Genomic DNA, 23,287 nt, shown 5'->3' with positions numbered 1-23,287 from the left:
GGACAGTACAAAATGCTCTTTTCTCCTGATGTATTCTCTAACAAAACAGTGATCTTTTCCTTCCAGCTAAGACCACTGACTCATTAAAGACAAAAAAAATCTCATGTTTTATATCCCAGTAGTATTTACAATGAGGAAAACAAATAAAGAAGAGTAAGTTAGAACCTTGAGGAAATATCTTTTGCTAAAAGCGAAACAGAATTTGAAAGTTTTGCTTTTTTCTGTATGGAAACTTTGGCATGAATAAGAGACCTATCCTAACTAATTCCATTAGTTCAGGAAATAACTCTTCTTTACAATAACCATGGACAATACAGTATCTTGCAAAGATACTCTTCAGGAAGCTGAAGTCCTGTTTACATAAATTAAGTAGAAAGCAAGAAAATTCTGTCAGTTTAAGTGTAATGCTGTATTAAGGAAGGCAGAAAAAGACTTCAGTAATAATTGAGTGAAATTTAAAAAAAAAAAATAAACTTGAGACCTGGGAAGCCTACTGTATTTTGTCAGTAGTATCTGTGAAGGAGAGTAAAGTAGTTTCCAAACTACTTTTTTTTCCCATTCTAATCCTGCCTTGGATTTTAAAAGAATAAAATTAAAATTCACATTTGAATCTTCAGTAGATGACTTTGAGATATATTTGATGCAATGCTAAGAAATTTCCTATACCAAATGATATTCACTTAATTATAAATTAAAGTTATTAACTCTAATATACTAATCCTACTTAATTTGGCCTTTATTTGAAAGGAATAAAGTAAGGTGGCAAATCTGATGCAGTTTTCAGAAAGTTTCAGGAGAGGTCAAGGAAACTTTTGATCAGGTGGTGTGTTTTCAGTACTGGGCAGTTGTTGGAAGGAATATAACTAAGTGACTTGATGGCTAAGAAATGGGAGCAAGTTGGGAACTATGACTTTCGTACAGGAAAGTGGTGCCTTAAAAAGGTATTTGAAGAAGCTGACAAATGTATGAATGCGAGTGATCCTTCTGATATAGATTACTTGGTTTCTTAGACAGCTTTTGGCAAGTTTCTTAACCAAAGGCTCTATAAGATGTTACAGGACACTGTCCTTCCTATAATTCAGTCTTTCCCTTTAGATGGACTTAAAAATTGTTTCTCTTAGGAGTGTTTTCAGTTCAGTGAGATTTCAGCCTAAGCATCTGATTTTTTCCCACCTATTCCTTTGTAAATGTTTCTGGATTCTCAGATGATAAAGGTCACCCAAAGGTGACAAAAAAAAATTGAAAATCTGCTTCATACGAATCCATTTGTTGTATTCCCAAGCCTTTATGAAATACCCACAGCATCTGTTCAAAATTTAGAATAAAAAGGATGTGTTTGTGGTACTAGGACCTGAGAAGCAGAATACCCCCACAAATACAAAGTCTGGGGTGTTGGGGCTTGTTTCTTTACCATCTTAACTTGATCAACCAACATTTTTATTGCAAGAGGTTTTTGTTCTTTAGAATACTCCATATAGTGTTATGAACTTGATTAAATTCACGGGGTATTTTAGTTTTGCCTAGAGGAAGCATAATGTAGAATCATAGAATGACAGAGTGGTTTGGGTTGAAAGGGACTTGTAAAGATCATCTAACTCCAACCTCCCTGCCAAACAGACCTTTTTCAAATGTAGTGTGTGGTATAAATCAGCCAGGTTTTGAGAGTAAACAGCTTCATCAGGAGATAACTTATATAGTATATATGACATTACATTTTTTAATAAAATTAGGTAATTAATTCCTTATTAACAGCCTCATATCAATTAAATACTACATAAATAAAATACTTTAGCATCCTAATTATTTGACTTCCTGGTGAGCTCAGGTACACCTGAGGGTGGGCACTGTAGTCTTGGAGAGAGTCATGCCTGCATTTTTATCTTAGGTGTGAAACAGACACAGAAATTAGTGAAGTTTAGGCTTCTTAATTCTGAATAAAAATAATCTTCAAAGAATGTTGTCTCTCATCCTGCAGATTTTATGGTTAGTGTTCTTTCTGAAGATGACACCATTATTAAAAATATTAATCCAGCACGAATTTGTATGAAAATGTGGGAAGCACAGAGCAGCCGGATTAGGTCGCCAATTGATGTAAGTCATCAAAATGCATTTTCAAAACCAATGTCAAAATGCCAGCATAGACCAAACATATTTGTAGTAGAAACTTTCCTTCATTTGACTTAGATCTGTATCCTATTCTAGATTTTAAGTAACAAGTATTACAGATCAGCCATATTTGTTTGTCAGGATCTGTCCTGTTACAAGTTGGCAGACTGCTCAAGTATCAATACTGCAGTAATAACAAAATGTTACTGCTCTGTGGTAGCTAACTCATAGCAGGGAGAGGATTAAAAATTGTCACCCTGAATTTTGCAAAGATTCCAATAATTAAGGATATGAAACTAGTGCCCAAATTATAGGTGATCTCATTGAATTACTGTGTGCTATCAGTACTGCAAATCATTAGGAGTTGATAGCATGTTACAAGTAAGGTACTTTCAGTATATTGCATTAAATTTTTTGGATCTTTCTGTACAGGTTACAACATTTAGCTGTAGTAAAGTGAAGGATGAAAAGGAAGATGGCTTCTTCTACTTCAGGTATAGCAACATTTATTTTATAATTACTGGTGCAATTTACTATACAAAATACATAGTTTGAAATAGAAACAAGAGTTTTATGTTTTGATAATAACAGTCTGTTATAGAATTAGTAGGATACAGTGCTAAGAAAAGGTGAAAGATACTGGCAAGATGCAAAGAGATGGGGATTAAATTCTTCCCTAGATACTTTTAGACTTAGTTTAATCTGAGAGTAGAGAAGAGTCTAAGATAATATATTGGCTTCACGGCGGTGTGGCCTGGCCAGCCCCAGGCACGTGTGTGGCAGCGCGGCCTGGCCCCAGGTGCGGAAAGGAGCGAGAGAATGGGAGCTTTGTCTGTGCGGACAGTGCCCTCGTGGGAGATGAGAGGGGAGCCCCGGAACACACAGAAGAGAAGGACAACACTAAACCCGGGCAGATGGAGCTTGTTCAGCCCTGTAAGGCCATCCATCCAAGAGAAGGTCACTCTAAACAAACCTACATCCTGAGGACCTCGCTGCCACCATCCAAGCTCGCTCGGCCCTGGCAGATCAATCTTAGGATTAAAGGGTGGGCTCAGTTCAGCGCACACCGTGTCTCACCTAAAAAATCCATCGCGCAGGCTCGAAGGCCTTACCTGCATTTGCAAAGCCCTGTATCACCAGCGCTCTTGTAACAAATGTGGGTAGAGACCTTTCCCAAATCTTTGTTCGCGAAGACTGGCCACGATGATGATAATATATTAGAATGCATTGTGAGAAATGCTAGCAATGAAGAGACTACATCATCAGCTTGTCATGTGTATAGCAACATTCCTTAATTCTTTTCAATGTAATGTTCAACTGCTGTAGAATTGCAGGCTGTACAAAGCAGACTTAACTCTTTGTTTAATTCCTCCTGTAGCTGTGAGTTGACCCTCAACCATAATCTTGGCCCTGTCAGTTTAGTATTCTCCTTGAGCTACTTATTCAGAGATACTGTCTTAGATGACCAGCAACAGAACTAGAGCTCATCCTAAACTGGTGCCTGACTTGCCATATTCTTTCTACATCTATTTCTGGTAGGCCCTCAATGGGATCAGCTAACTAGTTACAGTACTGGCTGTTGATTCAAGCTCTTGCCTCCTAGGAGTGAGCTTTCCTTCTGCTTTCAGAAAGCAGACTTTAGGATCACCTTATTGCAGCAGATACTGCTGTTGTACAGCTGATCCTGGTTTCTACATTAGAGGACAGAGGTAGGTTGCTGCAGCTCAGTTATGTTAAGGTCTCAGGAAAGTCTGAATGGCAGCACTTCAAGAGGTAATAAGAAGTTTCCTAACTTGTCTCTCCGCTGCAACTCCCCTCCCTTTTGAGGAGCATAGTAGAGTTCCAGAAACCAGGCATCCAGTTTGTAAAAAGACCTTTGTGTAGCATTAAATCTTCAGAACTTTTTTCTTGGGAGTTGAGACTCAAATCCAGGGGTCTGACTCAGTTTTTTATGCAGTGCACACGTACCTTCATCTGTAATTTGCTCTGTCATATCCAGCCAAGAAACTAACCCATCTGAGAGGGCAGTTGCTACAACCCTTGTTTATTCAGTCTTTTTAGCTTCTCTAATAATGTACAGCAAGGCGATGTATTTGTATATGAAGGCTTTTTCATTTAAGAGATTACAGCTAACTCAAAAAAATATTTAGGCATGGCTTTGTGTATAATTTCCAAGATCTGTCTTTACCTTGAAGGCATTTGAGGTTCCAAAGCTGTCTAAGGCTGAATTTGGCAGCTGTAGCACATGGAGACTCAAATGAGGATGCAGTTCTGCTTTTAACAGAACAGTTTTTGTGTGGCTGGTCCAAGGTTATGAAATGAACTTCTTTAGAAACCAAGGATTGCTTCAGATTTGCACTATGAGGTACATTTCTGTAACCTTGGTCATTCTGAGAAATATTTAGTAGGTATAATTAAGTATAATTAATAGGTATAATTAAAACATAAGAACTCCCTAAAATGTTATCAAAACAAGGCACTCTGCATCATATATTTGTACCTCCATAAAAAGAAAACTAGAATGAATGTGCTGATGTGTAGTCGTGCTAATAAATGTTCTCCTGTGAAAAGCACTGTGGTCAATGTGATATAAACTAACCTGTATAGACTTGAATATGGAATTATGAAAATCTTGACATTGGTATCTGTAGTGTACTAGTTGTTCACAAATGTCCAGAATTAAAACTCCCAGCCATACTGAAAAATTTGAAAGGAGAGTAGACACTGCCCATTAGCAGCCCTTGTAGAAAAGATACGTTTAAGTCCTGGCTGCCAGTGTCTGTGGCATCACTGTCTACCACCTGGTTTGTCTCAAGTTTTCCTGTTCTTGGCATAGTCAAATGGTTTTCATCTATTTATCATCAGTCAGTAACATGAATGCTATTATGCAGTCTTACAACTTTCATAGCAATTGTGTCATTTCTTCTTTTCATAAAGCCTGTGTCTGTCCAGCTGTGAGATCCTTAGCAGATTATTTACAACTCAGTTTTTTTAATGCATCCTGACAAGGCAGGTGCTACTTTCAGTCTTAAGCTAGATAAAATGCAGAAAAGAAGGTAGAATTCTTTCTTCTCTATATGAAATATAAACACGAAAAAGTCATGGCCTATTCTAGAAATATTAAAGCTTTGGAATTCTCCTTTTTACAAGTTATGCATTCCAGGGAATCTTGCATATCACTCCTTCCCAAACAGAAGAAGAAGAAATAAATATCTTAATATATTAACAAAACAGATTAAACACTGTATATTGAAAACAGAAGTCTTATTAAGCAGTACAAGAGTGCCACGAGTCATCCTCATAGAAATATCTGAATCTTGGCTTTTTGGATCTCCTCCAAAGTTTCTAAACGTTTGTAAGTCACTGCTATCCCTTGTTAAACACTGTGAAGGTCTTCTGGATGCCGTGTGACCTTCTTTGCTCGGTGAAGTTTTGTTTATAGCAGCAGAACGTCTGGTCTTTCCTTCATGTTTTGGTGGTAGGGGCTCTTTGCCAGTAGTCTATACTCTGGAATGCTGTACGATAAAATGAAAACAGTTTTTTCTTTCACTGGACTCTACATGGGCCAGTGGTCCAAGTTACCCGACTTTGAACAATCTGAGTAAGGGAAGGAATTAGCTACTCAAATTTTATGTAAATTTTATTAGATTTTGAGAGAATTTATTGCAGATCTAAACGTGTCTATGCTTTGCTCTAGAAGCTTTATGAAAATTCATTGAATAGGAAGTGAAATGAAGTAGACTTGCAAATTTCTGAACAGTAGAGCCACAACAAACTTCCTATCAGCTAGGAGAGACAAACTCTTGAAGGAGACTTTCCTCAGTCAAGCTTTCAAAAGTCTCATCTTAATTCTCAAGAAACTTTGGTGGCTTTCTTGCTGAAAGAAGACTATTATGCCTTTAATAAGAAGAGTATTATGGCTTTCTAACTGGTTGGAGGACTACTCAGAATTTGAATTGCTTGCATACTTACGTACTTGTCACTTCAGTACTGACTCACGTTTGCTTGGTGTTTATTTTTGGTTTATTTAGGGATAAAGTGGTTCCAGAGCGAGTGGGCACTTACAGTATCCAGTTTACCTTTGCAATGGATAAGACAAATATGCTCAACAGTGAACAGGTTTGAATCTATAATTAATTGCATGTAGCCAATAGCATGTAATACAGAATCATCTGTGAGAAGTGTTATGATACTTTGTAGATTCAGAATGCAAATACTTTCACTTGCAACTTTTGCAAAAAATTATATTTTTATTTTTGATAGTTACTGATTTTAAACTGTTGATTATCAAAATATGTTTTCATTAACTTTTATAACCAAAAATTTAGTGGAATAACAGAGCTGCATAATTTGCAACCTAGTAGAACTGCTTTATGGTTGTGCTAATTTATTTCAGGATTGTCCATAAATTTCTCATGTATTTGTTTCAATGCTTCTTGAGCAACCCAAGTGTGCAGATGAACTGCAGTTAATTACATCAGTCTTTATTTTATTTTAGTTTATTTTATTCTTCTTCCTTTTTCTGCTAGATTATAGTTGAAGTTGTACCTAATGACCCTGTGCGCTTGCTTCCTGATTCTTTACCAGCTACTCCAGCAGTTTCCAATGTTCGAGCTCTTACGAGCCGTACACTGGTCAAGGATTTATACCTTCATATAATGGTAACTATACGTTCATACAAAATCATGATTAGGGAAATATATAAGACTGCTAAAAATATTCTTAATTTTGCTGTAAGGCACTGCTGCTGTTTCTTTGCAGATTAACTTCATAAAAAAAGAAAGATGTAAATCTGTGATTTTTCAGCATATGAACAGGTGCATCTTGTTTCATTTATGTACAGATGACCAAAACTTAAATGTTCTGTCCTTGCTGTCAGACATGTTTCTTGTTGGCCACAGGAAAAATTTGTTTCGAGAATAGATTTTGGTGGGAAAGCACTTGTATATACTGCAGATGTTTCTCTCCATGATTTTTCTTCCAGGAGACAGTTTCTCTTAGAAATGTTGTATTACAAAAAATAAAGTTTCCTGGACTCTGCATGTTCATAGGGATACAATTTACCAGTTACCACCATGAGCAAAGCAGACTCAGCTTGTGGAAAACTAATGTAATTTGACACCAATTAAAAAAGATTTGAAGTGAAACAAAGACTAAAAATAATAAAGAAACAGCTTCTGCTCCACCCTTTCCTAGGCTCAACTTTGCTGCAGACTCCCCTAGCCTTCTCCAAACAGTGCAGGTGGGTGGGGAATGGGGGTCACAGTCAATCCACAACAGGTCCTCACAGCTCAGCTGTGTCCTGCAGTGGGTCAGTTGGAGCACCAGCCCTGTCCAGCATGGGGCAGACCCCACCTGTCCTCACACCCCTGCAGCCCCCCACTGCTAACACCTTACCATGCAAATCCACTGCAGTATAGAAATGGATTACTTAGTTCAGTTCATGTACCAAAGTAACTTTATTGTCTTTTTTACTTACAGGATGAATATAACAACCACACTGGACTTGAACTAGTTGGCAGAGTAATAGCAAAAATTAAAAGCCCTAATGAAGAAGATATAGAGATCCCACAGTTTCAGGGGAAAGTCAGTACAGTGGAGTTTCCATTTGAGCATGGATCAGCTGCAATTGTAAGTGTGACTGAAATACAGAGCTCTATGAGCAATGGATCTAATGAGGTTTATTTTCCTACAGTGTCAAAGTTGATCTTACATCTCATTGTGTTCTGTGGAGGGTTAGTATATATTGTAGCTTTCCCATACAGATGAGTAGATAACTTATTTCTTCTATGTTTGGTTGCTGATTTTCAGAAAACCTGAAGGATGGACATTGGTTAAACTGTTTATCCTTGCCAAGTGAGGGAAGTGTACAGATACTTTCACTTAGGGACTGGGACAGGCAGGGGGATCAAGGACAAATATTTTCTTCATTTGAATTTCACGTGTAAATAACACTTCACCAATCTGTAGTTAAACCATTAATATTAGCAGTATTTTACAATACTTTCTGGCTGTAATATCTTAAGATCCTTTAGACTAACCTCTTCATACATTTGTAATTAAATTTTACCAGGTTCTCTTTACATTTTCTCAAGCTAAGTGGGGCTATATATACTTTGCAGAAAGACATCCTATCATCATATGAAGAAGTAAAGATAAAAGTACCTTTTTTTTATGCTTTATTTCACTTATTGGTGCATTTGGCTGCTAAAAATTACTGCCTTGTTTCAGTTTTAATCTCTGGCTGTACCAACATGCATACCTCTGAAACTACTGCATACTGTAGTCAGATCACCACAGTCACTTTTTCTTCAACAAATACAGATTAAATTTTTAAAGCCTACGATTTCTATCTGTCACAGTTGTTACAAAATATAATACAAAAGACACGAGTTAAAACGTGCACAAAAGCAGAAACTGTTGAAAACACACCAAAAAAACCCAGCTAAATGTAGAGTTTCTTCTCTGTGGAATAGTCACAATCTCTCTCTTAAAAGCCTACAGAGAACTTCAGTCACTAGGACTATTCCTGTGGTGAAACAGTTGTATATTTATTTCTTGTTTTCTTCAACTTGCTGAAATATCATATAAGAATGACAGAGCAGAATTTCATTTTTGACTACTTCATTTGATTGTTGTCAGATGTTTTACTAGTCTGAAGTCTATGGAAGTCTTCAAACAGTTAGAAGGAGTACTGAAGGAGAATCCAGCTTTCTTTAAGACATTTTCTCAGCCGCCTTTTCAAACTTGCTCATTGGAAGCAACTTTGCAACAAACCAGCATCAGTGTGTGCCAGGTGGAGGCAGACACTGCATAACAATGAACACAAAACCTCCAAATACATCTTGGAAATCACCACAGTAAGATCTCGGTACAATCCTAAAATCTACAGGTCCTACATACAAACTTCTTCATAATATATCTTGTTCAGTACATTGACTGCTTTAATGGAACTACATATATGAAACTTAATGACACAGTGTAAATAGTTCTCTGTTGATAACAGTCAAGAACTGTATGTATGTATGTATGGCCAGTCTTCGCAAATGAAGATTTGGGAAAGGTCATTACCCTTCGAGCCTGCGCAGTGGATTTTTTAGGTGAGACACGGTGTGCGCTGAACTGAGCCCACCCTTTAATCCTGAGGTTCATCTGCCGGGGCCAAGCGAGCTTGGACAGTGGCAGTGAGGTCCTCAGGATGTAGGTTTGTTTAGAGTGACCTTCTCTTAGATGGATGGCCTTACAGGGCTGACGAGCTCCATCCGCCCGGGGGAGTTTTTCCCTGACCGGGAATTGAACCCGGGTCGCAGCGGGACTAGTCAAGGACTAGTCAAGGACTAGAAACATCTAGTTAACATAGACAAACATTTTTCACTGAACAATCTGCCAAACTCTGTTCTACTCTAATCTATAAGGAAAAGTGACAAAAAATGTATTAAAAACAAGCTAGAAAAATGAAATGCAGGGACTAAATAGAGGTATCAGATAAAATAATCGATTTACAGTACACTCTTGAGTTTCTCTTGTTCTTCAACCAAGTTTCAGGAGTAATACATTATTTGGTTTGTGAACATGTTTTTCTCAGGCAGGTGAGGTGAGAAAAAATGCAAAAGTATAGCTAAGGGTGGTCTAACAAAACAGCTTTTTTTCTGCAAATCTTGTGTTTACACCTCTGGTAATGAGGTGGAAATTGAACAGTGTTTCAAATTGCATACTGTTGAGGATAATAAGAACCCCATAGGGTTGCCTCTGACAGTTCAGATAAAATTACTGGATAATTTCTCTGACTTCTCACTGATGCAGAAATAACAGGGGTTGTTTTATCTCCATGTACCTGCTGTTGTGCCGTTGTGATCTAAATTCTCCAGTCTTACTTCAGTGACAAAGTTAACAACCTATGTAATGGAGGGTGGAGTGTGTTAGGATTTTTTTTAATTTGGCTTGTTTTGACTTTTTTTTTTTTTGGGGGGTAAGCAGACTTTTTTTTTCTTTCTACTTATGTATTCCTGGTTTGATAGGGGGTGGAGGATGTTGTGTGCTTCTTCCTTCTCATTACTGGGACCTGATGAGATCCTTCTGCTTTTGACAGTAACTTGTGTTCCCTAGTCACCCATAGGCAATAATTGTGTTTCAGTGAATCCAGTCTCTCTTCAGGCAGTTTTCAGTCATCTGGTTTATACTGAGTTCGCTGACTTGAAACAACTCACAAAACGCATGTGGAAAGAATTTTTTGGTTGTGATGCAATGTACTTTTCATGTGACTTGTAATGGGGAGGGGAATAATCTGATAATATGACATATTTACCCTTACAGGTTTAGGAATACTAAACTTGTTTAATGAAGAAAAATGTTTAGACTTTTATTAGAATATGTTTTCTAAGGAAAAGATATTTCCACTACAGACTTCTTCTGATAAAATATGTAGCTGCAATATTTTTGAAAGCCATGAAGACTATCTTTGAAGGTTATATATCTATCTCTTCTTTTAGGCTGCAACCACTTCTCTCTTGATTTGGCCAGTTGAGTAGCAATTTCTACATGTTAAAGGTGGAAACAGTATGAGTTTTATTATAAGCATTATTCATTTTATGCATGATACCTTTCCCAAAGTAACAGCACATTTAGATATTGCCTGTACTAATTTTATTTCTGTTTATCATTCTTTATGGTTTTATAATATTTACCATGTTTATAAAGAAAGACAAAGGATTTAGTTTGTCTTTTCCATAAGGAATTAATAAGAAACTGAATGTTCATGATAGTGTTTGGATATATATTGTTCATTCATTTGGGACTTGCTGTCTACTTCCATGGTAACAGCAGTAACTTTAACTAAGCACTGGGAATAGTTTGTTTTTCCTTCTCTATATTTATGCATCAGGTCTTTCTTTTTAATGTTCTGTTTGCATTTCACATACTGAATGAAGTACACATGAGGAAATCTTGCTTACAGAACAGTACAGAGGAGATTTTTTCTGAGTATCTGTTTCTTGAGATAAAATATATAGCCAAAAATAATACGACTTTTTAAACAGGTAAAATGAAAATCTTAATTCTTAAATAATAAAATGGCTACTGCTATATCTTTGTATTTTAGTTTTGTTTAATAGTTGTAAAAGGCATTTCCAACTCAATACTTAAAACCATAGTAATACTGTTTAGACATCAGGCGTTAGGTAACTTACAAGATTTAGTATTTGAATAATGTTTATTTTGTGTGTTACCTCTAGTGTGGGCATAAACTTATGTATGTTTGTTTGTCTTAATAGAATCTAGTGCTGGCTGAAGACAGTCCTGGAAGAGATAGCACTGAATATATTCTTGTCTTTGAGCCACATCTGCCAGCTCTGAAAAAACCTTTGGAACCATATCATCTCTCATTTATGTTTTACAATGGTGTGTTTCAATTACTCTAAAATACTTGCTTTTCCTTAGAATCAGCTATTTTTAGGTCCTTAATACTTTTTAAGAACTATGTAATAGGTTAATAGATTTTTGCTAATGTTTAAACGAGCTATGTTACTGTATTTTCTTTTAAAAGTATATATGCTTATTTCTGTAGATTCCAAGAAGCAGCAGCTGATGGCAACACTTACAAGGGAGAAAGACCAATTATCTAAGTCCATAGATCTTTACAGAAAGATGTTTGATACTACTAACCAGCTTGTAGCTGAAATGAAATGTAAGTTCAATCAAATGTGTAGATCAATTTCCTCAAAATTTTTAACTTTTGTCCTTTAATAATTTTGAGAATATAGAGAAGGGGAGAAAAATCAGTATTGAAATTGAGAGACAGTAATTAGAGGAGAACAGAAGGGAGTGTAGCTTGCAGGGAAGCATCTAATTATTTGGATGTACCTTCCTATAAAGGGTGTTGATTTGAGGTAGAATTTCTTATGTCAGAATTATCAGAAGAAGTAATTGAAGTTGGTGGTCTGATTCTTTTTTCCCGTGACTGTCTTTCCCTCCCATATTTGCAATGAATGTGTGAATGCTCATACATCTGGAAATTCAGCAGTTGCCTAAAACCAATTTTGAGAAATGAACTGTAGATAATCCTCTCTAAAAAAGTTAGTCTTACATTTTCAGAATGTTACTTTTTCCCCTCATATTTGACTCTGTGTACATTATTCAGAAGTGTTGTGTAACTATTCAAGTTTATCTTCATCAGCAAATGTAATCCTTTATATAGTCTATTAAACTGAAGAGTAGTATGAGGGCAGTGGTTTATGAGAATGGGAGAAATGAAAAAAAAAGTTTTCTTTGCATTTTTTTTTGTTTGAATCATCCTGCCTGTTGATCAGAAGGTTTGTTTTAATAGTTGCATTTTGAATTTTTGTTTTGAGTAATCACTTAATGTAAATAAAGCAGACTGGAATTAGAATATGCTGCTGTTTCTTGTAAAATTTTAATACTGCATGTTTCCATTATGAATATGAATTCCTGAATTCCAGTGTAAAAGACAAAAACCTTTGTTTCATATTTGTAGATTTTTGCACCTCTGTAGACAGTAAGTTAGAGAACAGCATTATACTTTATGCTTAAGTAACGTTTTCAAATATAAACATGTTTTGAATAGAGAATGGAAAGCACCTGTTTACTCATTTGTTTTCAAAATTGCTTCAGTTCAGATATGAGAGTTGAGGAAATAGTGTCCAAAAAGTGGTGTCCCCTATAACAGACAAAAGAGATTAGTGCCAGCTAGCACTCTTCTCTTCTGTCTTGCCATTTTACCTGTTGGAGAACCATTTAGAAGGATAATTGAGGATGAAAACTAAAAACAGCTTACATTCTCAGATTGATCTGAGATCTAGGCTCCTTTGCTTCTTGAACCTGAAGGAGTGACATCTGCTGAAATTGCTTAGAAAATGCACGAATCACAAGATCTTTGTGGACAAATCCTGATATTCTGGGCTAAAATTAGGAGGTAAATAGGATCAGCTGTGGCAGGTGTAATTTTGAAAAGTGTCCTATTGCTTTCTAATATTTCCTTACTCTCCTTTGATTTTATTGATTTCAGGTCAGGTTAAAGAAGCTGAAACTAGAGAATCTTTCTTGAAGAATGAACTGAAAAAGCACCAAATTGAATTACCACAGACAAACATAGTAAGGCATACTTCTTACTAAACTCCATTAACATCTTTCAAATAAATCTAATCCTAATATGAAATTGATATCAATATATAACATTGTTGAATCACACATGTTACCAAAATCATGAAAATTTAAACCATAGGAAAATTTGTGGATCAGTGTCAAACTTAAGATTTTTTTTTTGTCTGTTAATGTGAATATCTCTAAAAAAACTGCAAGAGAAATAAAAAAAACCTTCTTTTTTATATCTTCATCTTGTTTTTGCATTACTGCTAAGGTTACTGCTGTTTATTGGTATTGCTAGTTTTTATAATGCGTTATTGCAGGCTGATCAATATACACTGGATATATTCTGGCATAAGTAGACCAAGGGAAAACACTTCAGAAAATTAGAGAGTTGTGTATGTTACTGCCAAAGTTGATGTAAAAATAAGTTTGAAAGATTCAGGACAATGTAACCCATTGCTAATTTCCCATAAAGATCCAATTATATTTTAAAGAAGTTTTTAAAGAAGGTTTTCTTTTCTTTTGAAAGAAAGAAAGAAACCCCACCTGTGTAAACAAGTATCTTTAGATCAAATAAAACCAGGTTACAGTTATTAATCACAAATCAGTAGAATTAAATTGCAATCTTGGTACCCAAGTTTCCCCTGCTGGCTAAATTTTTCAGACTTGGACATAGTCCCTTTCTGAAATGGTTTGGTTTTGTACATTCATGGCTGTCTCTTCTACTGTTTTAAACTTTCTTCAGTTTTGACCCTAATCAAGCGCTGTTAGCTCTTTGTGAAATGCTCCTTGAAGTCTTCAAAAATTAAAAAGAAGAATAAAAGGAGTAATTAAAAAGTTCAGCTGCAATTGCAAGGTGCCTCCCCTCTTCTCTGAGATTATGTAGAGTGGGTCCCCTATATATTAAAAGTCTGTTTCAGATTATTGAATGTTTTTTGTTAGAAACTTAATTGAGGTAAAGTAACTACTGCTGCTGCTCAGTCCAATGATACATGCTTGCTGATTTTAAACTTACGTTCTCAGGTTCAGTATGTGGATTCACTTCTAAAAAAAAAAAAGATGGATCAAGAAGGAGTAATGAAGCAGCCGAGGAGAACTTGTACCCTCCCAAACTATCCAAAAGGCAACCCAGATATTCTAGGCAAGGTGAGTTTTCTCTCAGGGAGCCTTCTAATGTGTTTTGTTGTTTCCATGAAGCAGTAGTGATGAAAAATTAGCAAACTGAATATGCAAGTAGTTTTTGAGGAGTATTTGAAAAAAGATAGCTATCTCAAATCAGATGACCAGCTCTTCTAACAGCCATCAACAGGGGAATTAAATGTGTGATTGAAATTGCAGGATTGTTATGCTTAGCATGAAAAGGAGAGGTGATCTTGATTTCTGTTTTGACTATTTTAACTTCTGTGGTATAGATTGCACATTTAGCTCAAATCGAGGATAACGAAGCAGCAAAAGTTATCTCTTGGCATTTGGCGAGTGACATGGACTGTGTGGTCACACTGACGACTGAAGCTGCTCGTTCTATTTTTGATGAAACTCAAGGTCGACAACAAGTGTTACCCCTTGATTCTATTTACAAGAAGACCCTCCCAGACTGGAACAGGTAGAGAAAAAAAATTTTTTTTGTCTAATTTGTTTTTTAAACTTTACTCCTATTAAATATTCAATGTATAAAATTTCTGGGTTCACTACTATAGCAACAGTAATGTAACTTGAAATGTTAGCTGAAATAGTAGCTTTATGTCTTTAACTGTTGTGTGATGTTCTTTGTCTAATAAGGTGTTTCTATTAAAAAGAGAAGACAATCTACCTTTTTTTTTTCTTCACTTCTACCTGTTTTCTCAAGCAGGAACTTATTTTTAAATAATTCTAGTGCTTCAAATCAAATAATAACTTTTCAATATCCTGTTTCAGGGTACATTCCCTAAAATCATTTGTAGTAATAGAAATTCATACTGCTATTTCAGTTACCTGAAAGATAAAGGATAATACTGTATTTCTGTTGCTGAAAGTCATTTGTTTATGACAATGACTGCTAATATGAAGAATGCCCTTTAGAAAAGATCTGATGTACAGATTTATTTGTAGGGTCCAAAATCTCAGTTTTTATAACATGGTGCGTTAAAACTTGTCCGTAAAATTAGTCATATGAATTTGCTGGAAATAATATTTCATTAAAAATCAGTGTTTGACCAAAACATCTTTAATATAACTGACATTTGGGATCATGTTGGGATCATTTTACCACCTCATGTGGAAGCATTAAGATGCATTCAATTCAGTTTGAGATTTCTGACTCTATGTCAAAAGCAGTAATGAAATAAGGACAAATTGCTTTTTTCTTGTCTCTCCTTCACTCTTCTCTTTCTTTAACCAGACCTTTACCTCACTTAAGAAATGGAAAAACCTTCTTCAAACCTATTGGAAATCCTGTATTTGCCAGAGATCTGTTAACATTTCCGGATAACGTAGAACATTGTCAAACAGGTAAATGATATGAAAGGAATTGTTAATAACTTCTTTTGTTTTAAAAAATTAAATACAGAAACATCACAAATTATAATCCATTCAGTAATCTTCATTGAGATGTTTGCAAATACCAATGGACATTCCTGGTGAGGTCTGCTGGTAAAAAGAGGAGGACATTAGCATTAATTATTTGTAAACAGCAGTTGTGAAAATTTCAACCATGACCACTGTCTTCTACTTGTTGTCTTATTTTCATTTTCTCTATTTAGATGTACTATAGAGTTGTTTTCTTTTTTAAGTTACTGCAGCATTATCTTATTCCCAAGCTTCTGTAAGCAGAAACTGACAATCATGAGATTAGTTTGATATTTCCAATTGCAGAAGTTACTCTTTTTGTTAGGCTGTTTATCCAGTCCTTTTCCTCTCAGAAATGTTTAATGCTTAGATCTATGTACATGCAGACTGAACATGACTGTGTATGTTATGCTTTAATAGTTGTAAGAATAAGCTTTCGATTTTTATGTAAATTTCAGTTCTAACAACATAGGATACCTACCTTTTCTAACACTTTTTTTTCCTAAATTAAGTAGACCTGCTCCTTTATATGGAGAGTTGGAATCTGTAATTAGTTCAATAAGTTTTTTATTTGTCTTCACTAATTCCCACTATTAAAATATTCCTCTCTACTCTTAATAAAAAACAATTTTTAGTCTTGTGCATTTTCAGAAAGTTAGATAGTCTCTTGGGGGAATTTAAAACCACATTGCTTGACATATCTCATGCAAGACTACCTTGTTAGACTTTGTATGGAACAGAGTAAGCAGAGTAAACTCAGATGGATTATCAGCCTGTGAATGTTTTTTTTCTTTGATGATCCATTGAATACTGAGAAACATATTAAGAAACTGTGAAAAAATTCATCATTCCAGGAGGACTTGAAAAAGATGATAATTTATATAATTTACTGAAATTTGGGATTATATTATGTGTGTCTTCATAAAGATATCAAGAGAGTACTTAAATGGAAAATACAGTCAATTATGCCAAAAGGCAATTAAACATACTAATTTTTTTTTCTTTATGAATTCTTTGATGAAAGCAGAAGATTACATATCTATCTCAAACTCAGAATAAAATTTCATTGAAAAAAAATCATTTACATGCTATTTCCCTTGCACTTATCTGAAAAGATGTAATACTGATGCCTCAGAATTGACTTTTCAAAACTCGAGTTATTTTGTTGCAGAGAAATTTCATGGTTCAAAAAATTACATTTTTCAGTGTTTGGTATGCTCTTGGGTGACACTATCATTATAGATAACTTGGATGCTGCCAACCATTACAGAAAAGAGGTAGGTTTCAATTATTCTTGATATTTTATAATACAGATATACTGCATAGCTACATATTTAATACATTACAAAATTAGTATAATTTCCAAGTTTAATGCTGTGTTAGCGGGAAGTGTGCTTACTGTCTGTGGGGTCTCAAAGCACTTAACATGAATGAAATCTCTATTATCGGCACTGACAAAATTACCTCCTTTTAACAAATTCTGTTATGGGAATGTTGCCGTGACACATGGCACCACGTTTTTAAAGATAAACATTTTCACTTTTGCTGTTAGTGTTAAATGCAAGTCCTTCAGTACTTTCCTAGTTACTATATGTATAATAAAACACAGGAGTCTAAGGCACTTGATGAAATTTCAGGTCCACTCGACTTAGAACTTGATGTGCAACTTACTGGATCTCTTCGTGACCCATTTTATTTAGGTTTAATGGTACATTTTCCATTTCAGCTCATGAGTTTGCTACAATTGAAATAATGATTCTGCATAAGAATGTAGAACTGTACTGATGGCGGTTGCTTCATAGTATATGTTGATAATAAGCTTTTTCCACAGTATAAATTTAAATTCTGCCTTCTGAGTTCTGCTAAAAACTGAGAGCACAAACCCAAAAATATTTAGCCTTCATAATTATTGACAGTGCTGCTTAATTTTAATATATGCATTCTGCTGCTTGAAAGCAAAAGTCATGACGTGTAATTTCATAAAATAAGTTTTGATTAGAGAGCAAGCTGCATTGCAGTTGAAAAATAGGCTTCACAGCAACATTGTTGAAACCTTAGATTTTTTTCATGGAGTTACTAATTTAGTATCATTTTTTATACTTGTGTAGGTTGTAAAAATTACACATTGCCCTACCTTGCTGACGAGGGAGGGTGACAGGATTCGCAGCAATGGAAAATTTGGAGGCCTGCAGAATAAAGCTCCTCCAATGGACAAACTCAGAGGAATGGTATTTGGAGCACCAATGCCAAAACTTTATTCTACTTTCTCTGGACAGATAGGTGAGTTAATGAAGTCATAAAAATACAAAACTTCCAAAATTATATTGTTTGCCTATGTTTGTTATTCTCTTAAGTAATACAGAAAGGAAAACTTCAATTAAGCATAAAGTTATTTTAAGAAATAGGACCTGTACAATGTCCTGTTTATGAATTTCTCTTTTCTTAAAAGCTTATAGCTAATAAATTTCCTGAAAGAAGAAAAATAATAATAATGAGATATTGCCCTCTTTTTCTTAGTCTTATTTAGGGACTATAAGCTGCGGTAATTAATTCAGACAGCAGGCATGAGAAGCTTCAGCTGACTGAATTCTAGCATCCTTGAAAAACAAGTTTCAGGTCTTTCTACTCTGGAAACACCATACATCAATTTAGAATTTCTTACTGTGCAAGTAAGCTCAATGAAGCAGTGGTAGAAAAATTCCTGGTTTTGTAAGAGAGAATATTTCTTAAGCACAACAGCTGCATTATTACCATAGCAAGAAGGTACCTTTTATTTCTTATGAGATCACTTCCATTTCATTATGTGCTTGGAATCTTCATTTGGGAATAAAGGTTATAAATTAAGTTTGAAGATGGCAGTTTCTGTCATGTAACAGCTGACCTGACTGATTGGTAAAACATTGAAAAGTCTTATTCACAAATAATAATGCTATGAAATACTTTGTTTTCAAAAAAAAGGACATGAAGTTTATCCAGGACAGTATTCCTAGAAATGTGCAATGGAGAGGACTGGGGGGAGAATGAGAGAGAACACATGCACCTACTGGAGTATCCTTATATATGAACAAACTACTTAACATTAACCAATTGAAGGAGGAAAAAAATAAGGACTAAAGGGGTCTTTGCTGGCATTTCAGTAAAAAATTTATTACATATAGGGTAAACATAGTAAGCATGTCAACCACAGGCTAAAATTTGATGCATTTAGGACACTTTATATTTGTCTATCAACACATTTTCAATTTTTGAACTGAATTATTACCATATAAATTAAACTGGCATTTTCTGTAATCATGTAATCATGGTAAAAGAAAAGGCATGCTTTAATTTCACTTGGAGTGATGCTAGACATTTAAAGGAAAATCATAGTAAAATTCTGTTTAAAGGACAGCATCCATCTCATTACACAGGACTTGTCTTGAACTGAATTTCACTCTTAGCATTGGTTCTGATATGCTCTTTTTCAGCATTTGTAGCATAAAAGGAAAGTAGGTACTTAGTGTTCAGTTAAGCTTGGTGCAAGCCACCCAACACTCACCAAAGTAAAAGGAATGAGCCTAGGCTGACATGCTTGAACCCTTCCTTTATTACTTGATCTATTCAGTGCCTGGGCAAGAAAAAATTCTTTTTTCATATGTTAAAAGAGGGAAAAGGTTTGTCAACAAACTATACCCTTGCTTTTCTGAGTCTACTTGATTAGATTTCCGTAGGTAGGACAAAGTGAAACTCGATAAATGTTCTCTTGATCCACAAGGTGGAATACAATTCAAGTCAGCAATACAAGCTTCTGCTTTGTAGCACTCAAAGCAAAGCATACTACAAGCATTTAGTGTCATCAAAGGTAGAGAATTTGTTTGGAGGCACAAGGGACAAGATGTGTAAAGTAATACCAGTTTCCCACATCATTTTCAGAGTTTGCTGGTACTGTGAAATAAGATATGGGCTCAAAAAGAAAAGAGGAATCAAAATATTGGATGTAATTTTTTGCCTCCCCTTACAGTCATTTTAATAACAACTACCAATCCGTTATAAGTTCGTGTGTTTTTTAAGTAGTGCTTTAGAAATATATGTTTTCTTGTGGATTTATACATTGTCTGAATTGTATTTGTTAGCGTTCTAAATCAAAATGGCCACATATTTATTGTTTTGTGGTTTATTATTTTATTCTTCCATTAGATCTTCTTCAGCAATACCGTGCAGCAGTGGTTAAACTTGATAATGTGAATAAGGACCTTGATTTACATTTGCAGTCTCTGAACACTCCAGAAATGCAAAAGAAAAAACAGGAACTTGCTGAACAAGAGAAAAGCCTCAAGCTAGTAAAACAGAAATTGGGTAGGTTATTGTATTATAATTTTGGTGTCCTAAAGGAGACTTAACTGAAACCAGATGTATTCTGCTCTTGCAAACTAAGAAGTTCAAACTATGAAGGAAAATTGTTAACATTAAGAGCTTAGAGATGTCACACTTTAAGGAAAGAATAGAAAAACTGTATGTAGTACTATGATGGTGTAGATAGTGCCTAGAGCAGCACTGTCCTGTATTGTGTTCAGATAATAAAAATGTGGTCAGTCAGTGTCTTGTGAACATGAAACTATGATCTCACTAATAAGAGATTATATAACTATTTGTGTGGCTGGCTGAATGGCTTTTGCTAAGGAAACACAATCAAAACATTGTGCTATAAAAAGAAACACCCCTAAGTCTGCAAGGATAGTACTTCTGAGTTAGAAGTGGGTTTTATGTAAATATCAAATAATTTACAATATTTCAAAATATATTTAAAAAATCAACCTTTACTCTGTGACCGTTATAAGTAAAGCAGATAGTTTTATCTGTCACCTTTGAACTTGGTTTGAGACTTAAGGTAACCATAAAATTTATGGCATATCTAAAGCCTTACTTCAGAGGTTTAACTCTATCTGTTACAGGGTCCATTTATAACCAGCGGGTTTAATTTTTTTTGTTTTGTTCTGACTTGCAACTCTTCCATAGGTATGACTCCTGCTTTATCAGATAAAGGTGCTGAGTCACTACTTCAGCCTATAATATTAGATATGTCTGACACCCCTATACCTCCCAAAAGAATGCGAAGAGAAACAGTGAAAAAATTGTATAGGTAAGTCTGTTCTGAATCTAGTCATTATTTTCTCATATCCTGAATTCAAAACAAAAACTAGTTTATTTTGCATATTTTTTAATTCATATTTGTATGCAATAACCAACAATTACTAGAGTTTGCATAAAGCTGATTTTCAATATTTTTTTTTTTAATTTCTACTGCCATTTAAGCTTAATATAAAGATTTGCTTAATGATTCTAGTTCTGTTTCTCTTTATGAACTGATTGATTGGCATCTTCTAGCATTCACATTCTCTGTGTTTTCTGGTATATTCAACTCTGTTACACCCCAGAAATATTTGAGATGGCTTGGTCTATAAACTCTTTTCAGGTTTGATTTCAAATACTAGAAAGATAAACAGAGAAAAAATTATTTTTACAGAATAAAGAATCATACTTACACAGCTTTTTCTAAGTAACTATCTGAGCTGAACTGGCAGTAAAGTATTTAACACAGTTCTCTCTTTACCTGTGTATCTTCTTCTGCATTCCCTTTGTGGCTAAGGAGCGTTTGAACACACACACACACAAAATCTGGGAAATCTGTATGTCTGTATCTTTAAAGTGACATGGAACTGACTTTTCCATTTCTCATGTCCGTCCTCATGACTACATCATTCTTTGCTGAACTACGGTCGTATTTTTAAGAGTATTTAAATCTTATCCAGTCGTGTTCTGTGAATCTCTGAACAAGTGTTCACTATATTACTATGTCTCTTTATTATTTGTATTGGTTACTATTTTAATTTTTATCCACATATAGAACTGAAATGGTTATGTATTTAAAGTATCTAATATTAGCCTGGTGCTATTCTTCATTTTAACAAAATAATTAAATAATAAGCTGTGCACAAATTTGGGGTTTATGTTATTTATACTAAGGGGAGCTCTGTGTTATATATATGTATTACATATATATATATAAGAGAAAAGCTTTGTTTATAAACAACTGTGCTTTTATTGTGTTATATATATGTATTACATATATATATATATATATATAAGAGAAAAGCTTTGTTTATAAACAACTGTGCTTTTATTTTTGTTTAGCTCAGAAGAATGGTTCTCCTGTCCCACAAAGCAGCAACAGCAGCAGCAGCAGCAAGTGCTGCAAACGACCCCTTCAGAACTTAATGGAACTACACGAAAAAGAAAGGCATAGACTGATACGACTTGCTTGGAAAAACTATATATTGAAAATGTGAATACATTCAGTTAAAGGAAATTCTTATGTTGTATTACCCATTACTATGAAGATTTTTATACCAATAGAAGATACAAATTAGTTAGTGGTAACAAAAGTTTAAGTATTTAACATTGATAGCCCAATTTTTGTATAGTTAATTTTAATTTCTGAAGGCTTTCAGAGTTTTTACGTTCATGTGTGAAAAAAAGTTTAAAATATATTCTTTTTTATTTATGAAAAAATAAAGGATCTTTTCAGTAAAACTGCTTCAGTGCAAAGCACTGCCAGTACAATCACTTGTATTGAATAGATTGTCATGAAATGAGATTTTAATTTAAAAAGCATCCCAGGCTGTCTTGGGGAAGAGAACTTTCTATAATACTCTTTTCTGATGGATGAGCTGTTGAGGTAGTATCAATTCAAAAGGGAGGGTTTAAGCAGCAATATACTGAGATCTAACTGCAGACGTTCATAAAGTCTTCCCACGGTTAGCAAGAAGCTCCTATCAAAGGCTATATCCAAGGTGTTGGCATGAGAATTAATTTCTCCTTCAGACAGTGCCAATGGAAAAACAAAGTAACTTGTGAGTATGAAAAGTGCAGTGGGTTTACTGTGTGTACTAGGTGGCTGTTTTATGGATTGGTGAGTAAAGGGTGAGTAGGGATACTTCACGGTTGTGAATGAGATATAAAATCATACCAATGCTAACCATCTTTCCACATCTGTATTACCACAACCATCATAAAGGGACCTCACTTCATAAGCAGATAAAAGATTACTCCTTGACACGAAAAGAATAACTATGACAGAAGGATTTGAGTAGGAAGCAGTAACATCACAAAGGAAAAAGAAAAATCCTTACAGCTGAAGTGTGTGTATGAATTTTAAGAGGTGGAAATGGAGACTTCAGCTGGATGTAAAATAATCATGTTGGGAAACTGTAGATACCCATGCAGAATTTTACTTTACAAGGCTGTCCCCAGCTTCAAAAAAACCCCCAAAAAACCCCAAACAAATAAACCACAAAAAGAAAAGAAAAATATGATTCTGTTGGTTTTCATAAATACCTAGAAAATTAAATTGTCCATGGTTTGAGAAATGGAGTCTTAAAATGCTAGAGAAAATAGCCAACAGATAGACGAGACCAAAAAAAAGAGCCAAAGGTCGTCTCTAGTGATCTGCATCATAAGGATTTTAGTGATGAACAGGGCAGAAAAGGACCAGGCATAA

At 34.9% G+C, this 23,287-nt stretch overlaps 1 protein-coding gene across 1 annotated transcript in view; it reads left to right on the top strand.

Annotated features, from left to right (window-relative positions):
• The window catches only part of SMCHD1 (structural maintenance of chromosomes flexible hinge domain containing 1), a 74,303-nt gene extending 51,983 nt beyond the window's left edge, over window positions 1-22,320 (top strand). The window contains exons 33-48 of the mRNA XM_051774659.1: window positions 1,976-2,091; window positions 2,539-2,600; window positions 6,138-6,225; window positions 6,636-6,767; window positions 7,588-7,737; window positions 11,376-11,502; window positions 11,669-11,788; window positions 13,127-13,212; window positions 14,230-14,352; window positions 14,619-14,809; window positions 15,584-15,693; window positions 16,957-17,027; window positions 17,859-18,030; window positions 19,927-20,085; window positions 20,746-20,869; window positions 21,922-22,320. Of these exons, the coding sequence (XP_051630619.1) occupies window positions 1,976-2,091; window positions 2,539-2,600; window positions 6,138-6,225; window positions 6,636-6,767; window positions 7,588-7,737; window positions 11,376-11,502; window positions 11,669-11,788; window positions 13,127-13,212; window positions 14,230-14,352; window positions 14,619-14,809; window positions 15,584-15,693; window positions 16,957-17,027; window positions 17,859-18,030; window positions 19,927-20,085; window positions 20,746-20,869; window positions 21,922-22,033 (1,943 nt within the window). The 3' untranslated portion in view covers window positions 22,034-22,320. The remainder of the gene's footprint in view (window positions 1-1,975; window positions 2,092-2,538; window positions 2,601-6,137; window positions 6,226-6,635; window positions 6,768-7,587; window positions 7,738-11,375; window positions 11,503-11,668; window positions 11,789-13,126; window positions 13,213-14,229; window positions 14,353-14,618; window positions 14,810-15,583; window positions 15,694-16,956; window positions 17,028-17,858; window positions 18,031-19,926; window positions 20,086-20,745; window positions 20,870-21,921) is intronic.
• Window positions 22,321-23,287: the final 967 nt, after the last annotated feature.

Source organism: Manacus candei, unplaced genomic scaffold, assembly GCF_025592945.1.
Source record: "Manacus candei isolate 608988 ecotype Guabito, Panama unplaced genomic scaffold, ASM2559294v1 h1tg000008l, whole genome shotgun sequence".
Lineage (NCBI taxonomy): Eukaryota > Metazoa > Chordata > Aves > Passeriformes > Pipridae > Manacus > Manacus candei.
Note: the sequence above shows the minus strand (reverse complement) of the source record. Positions and strands in the feature narration are given on the sequence as shown.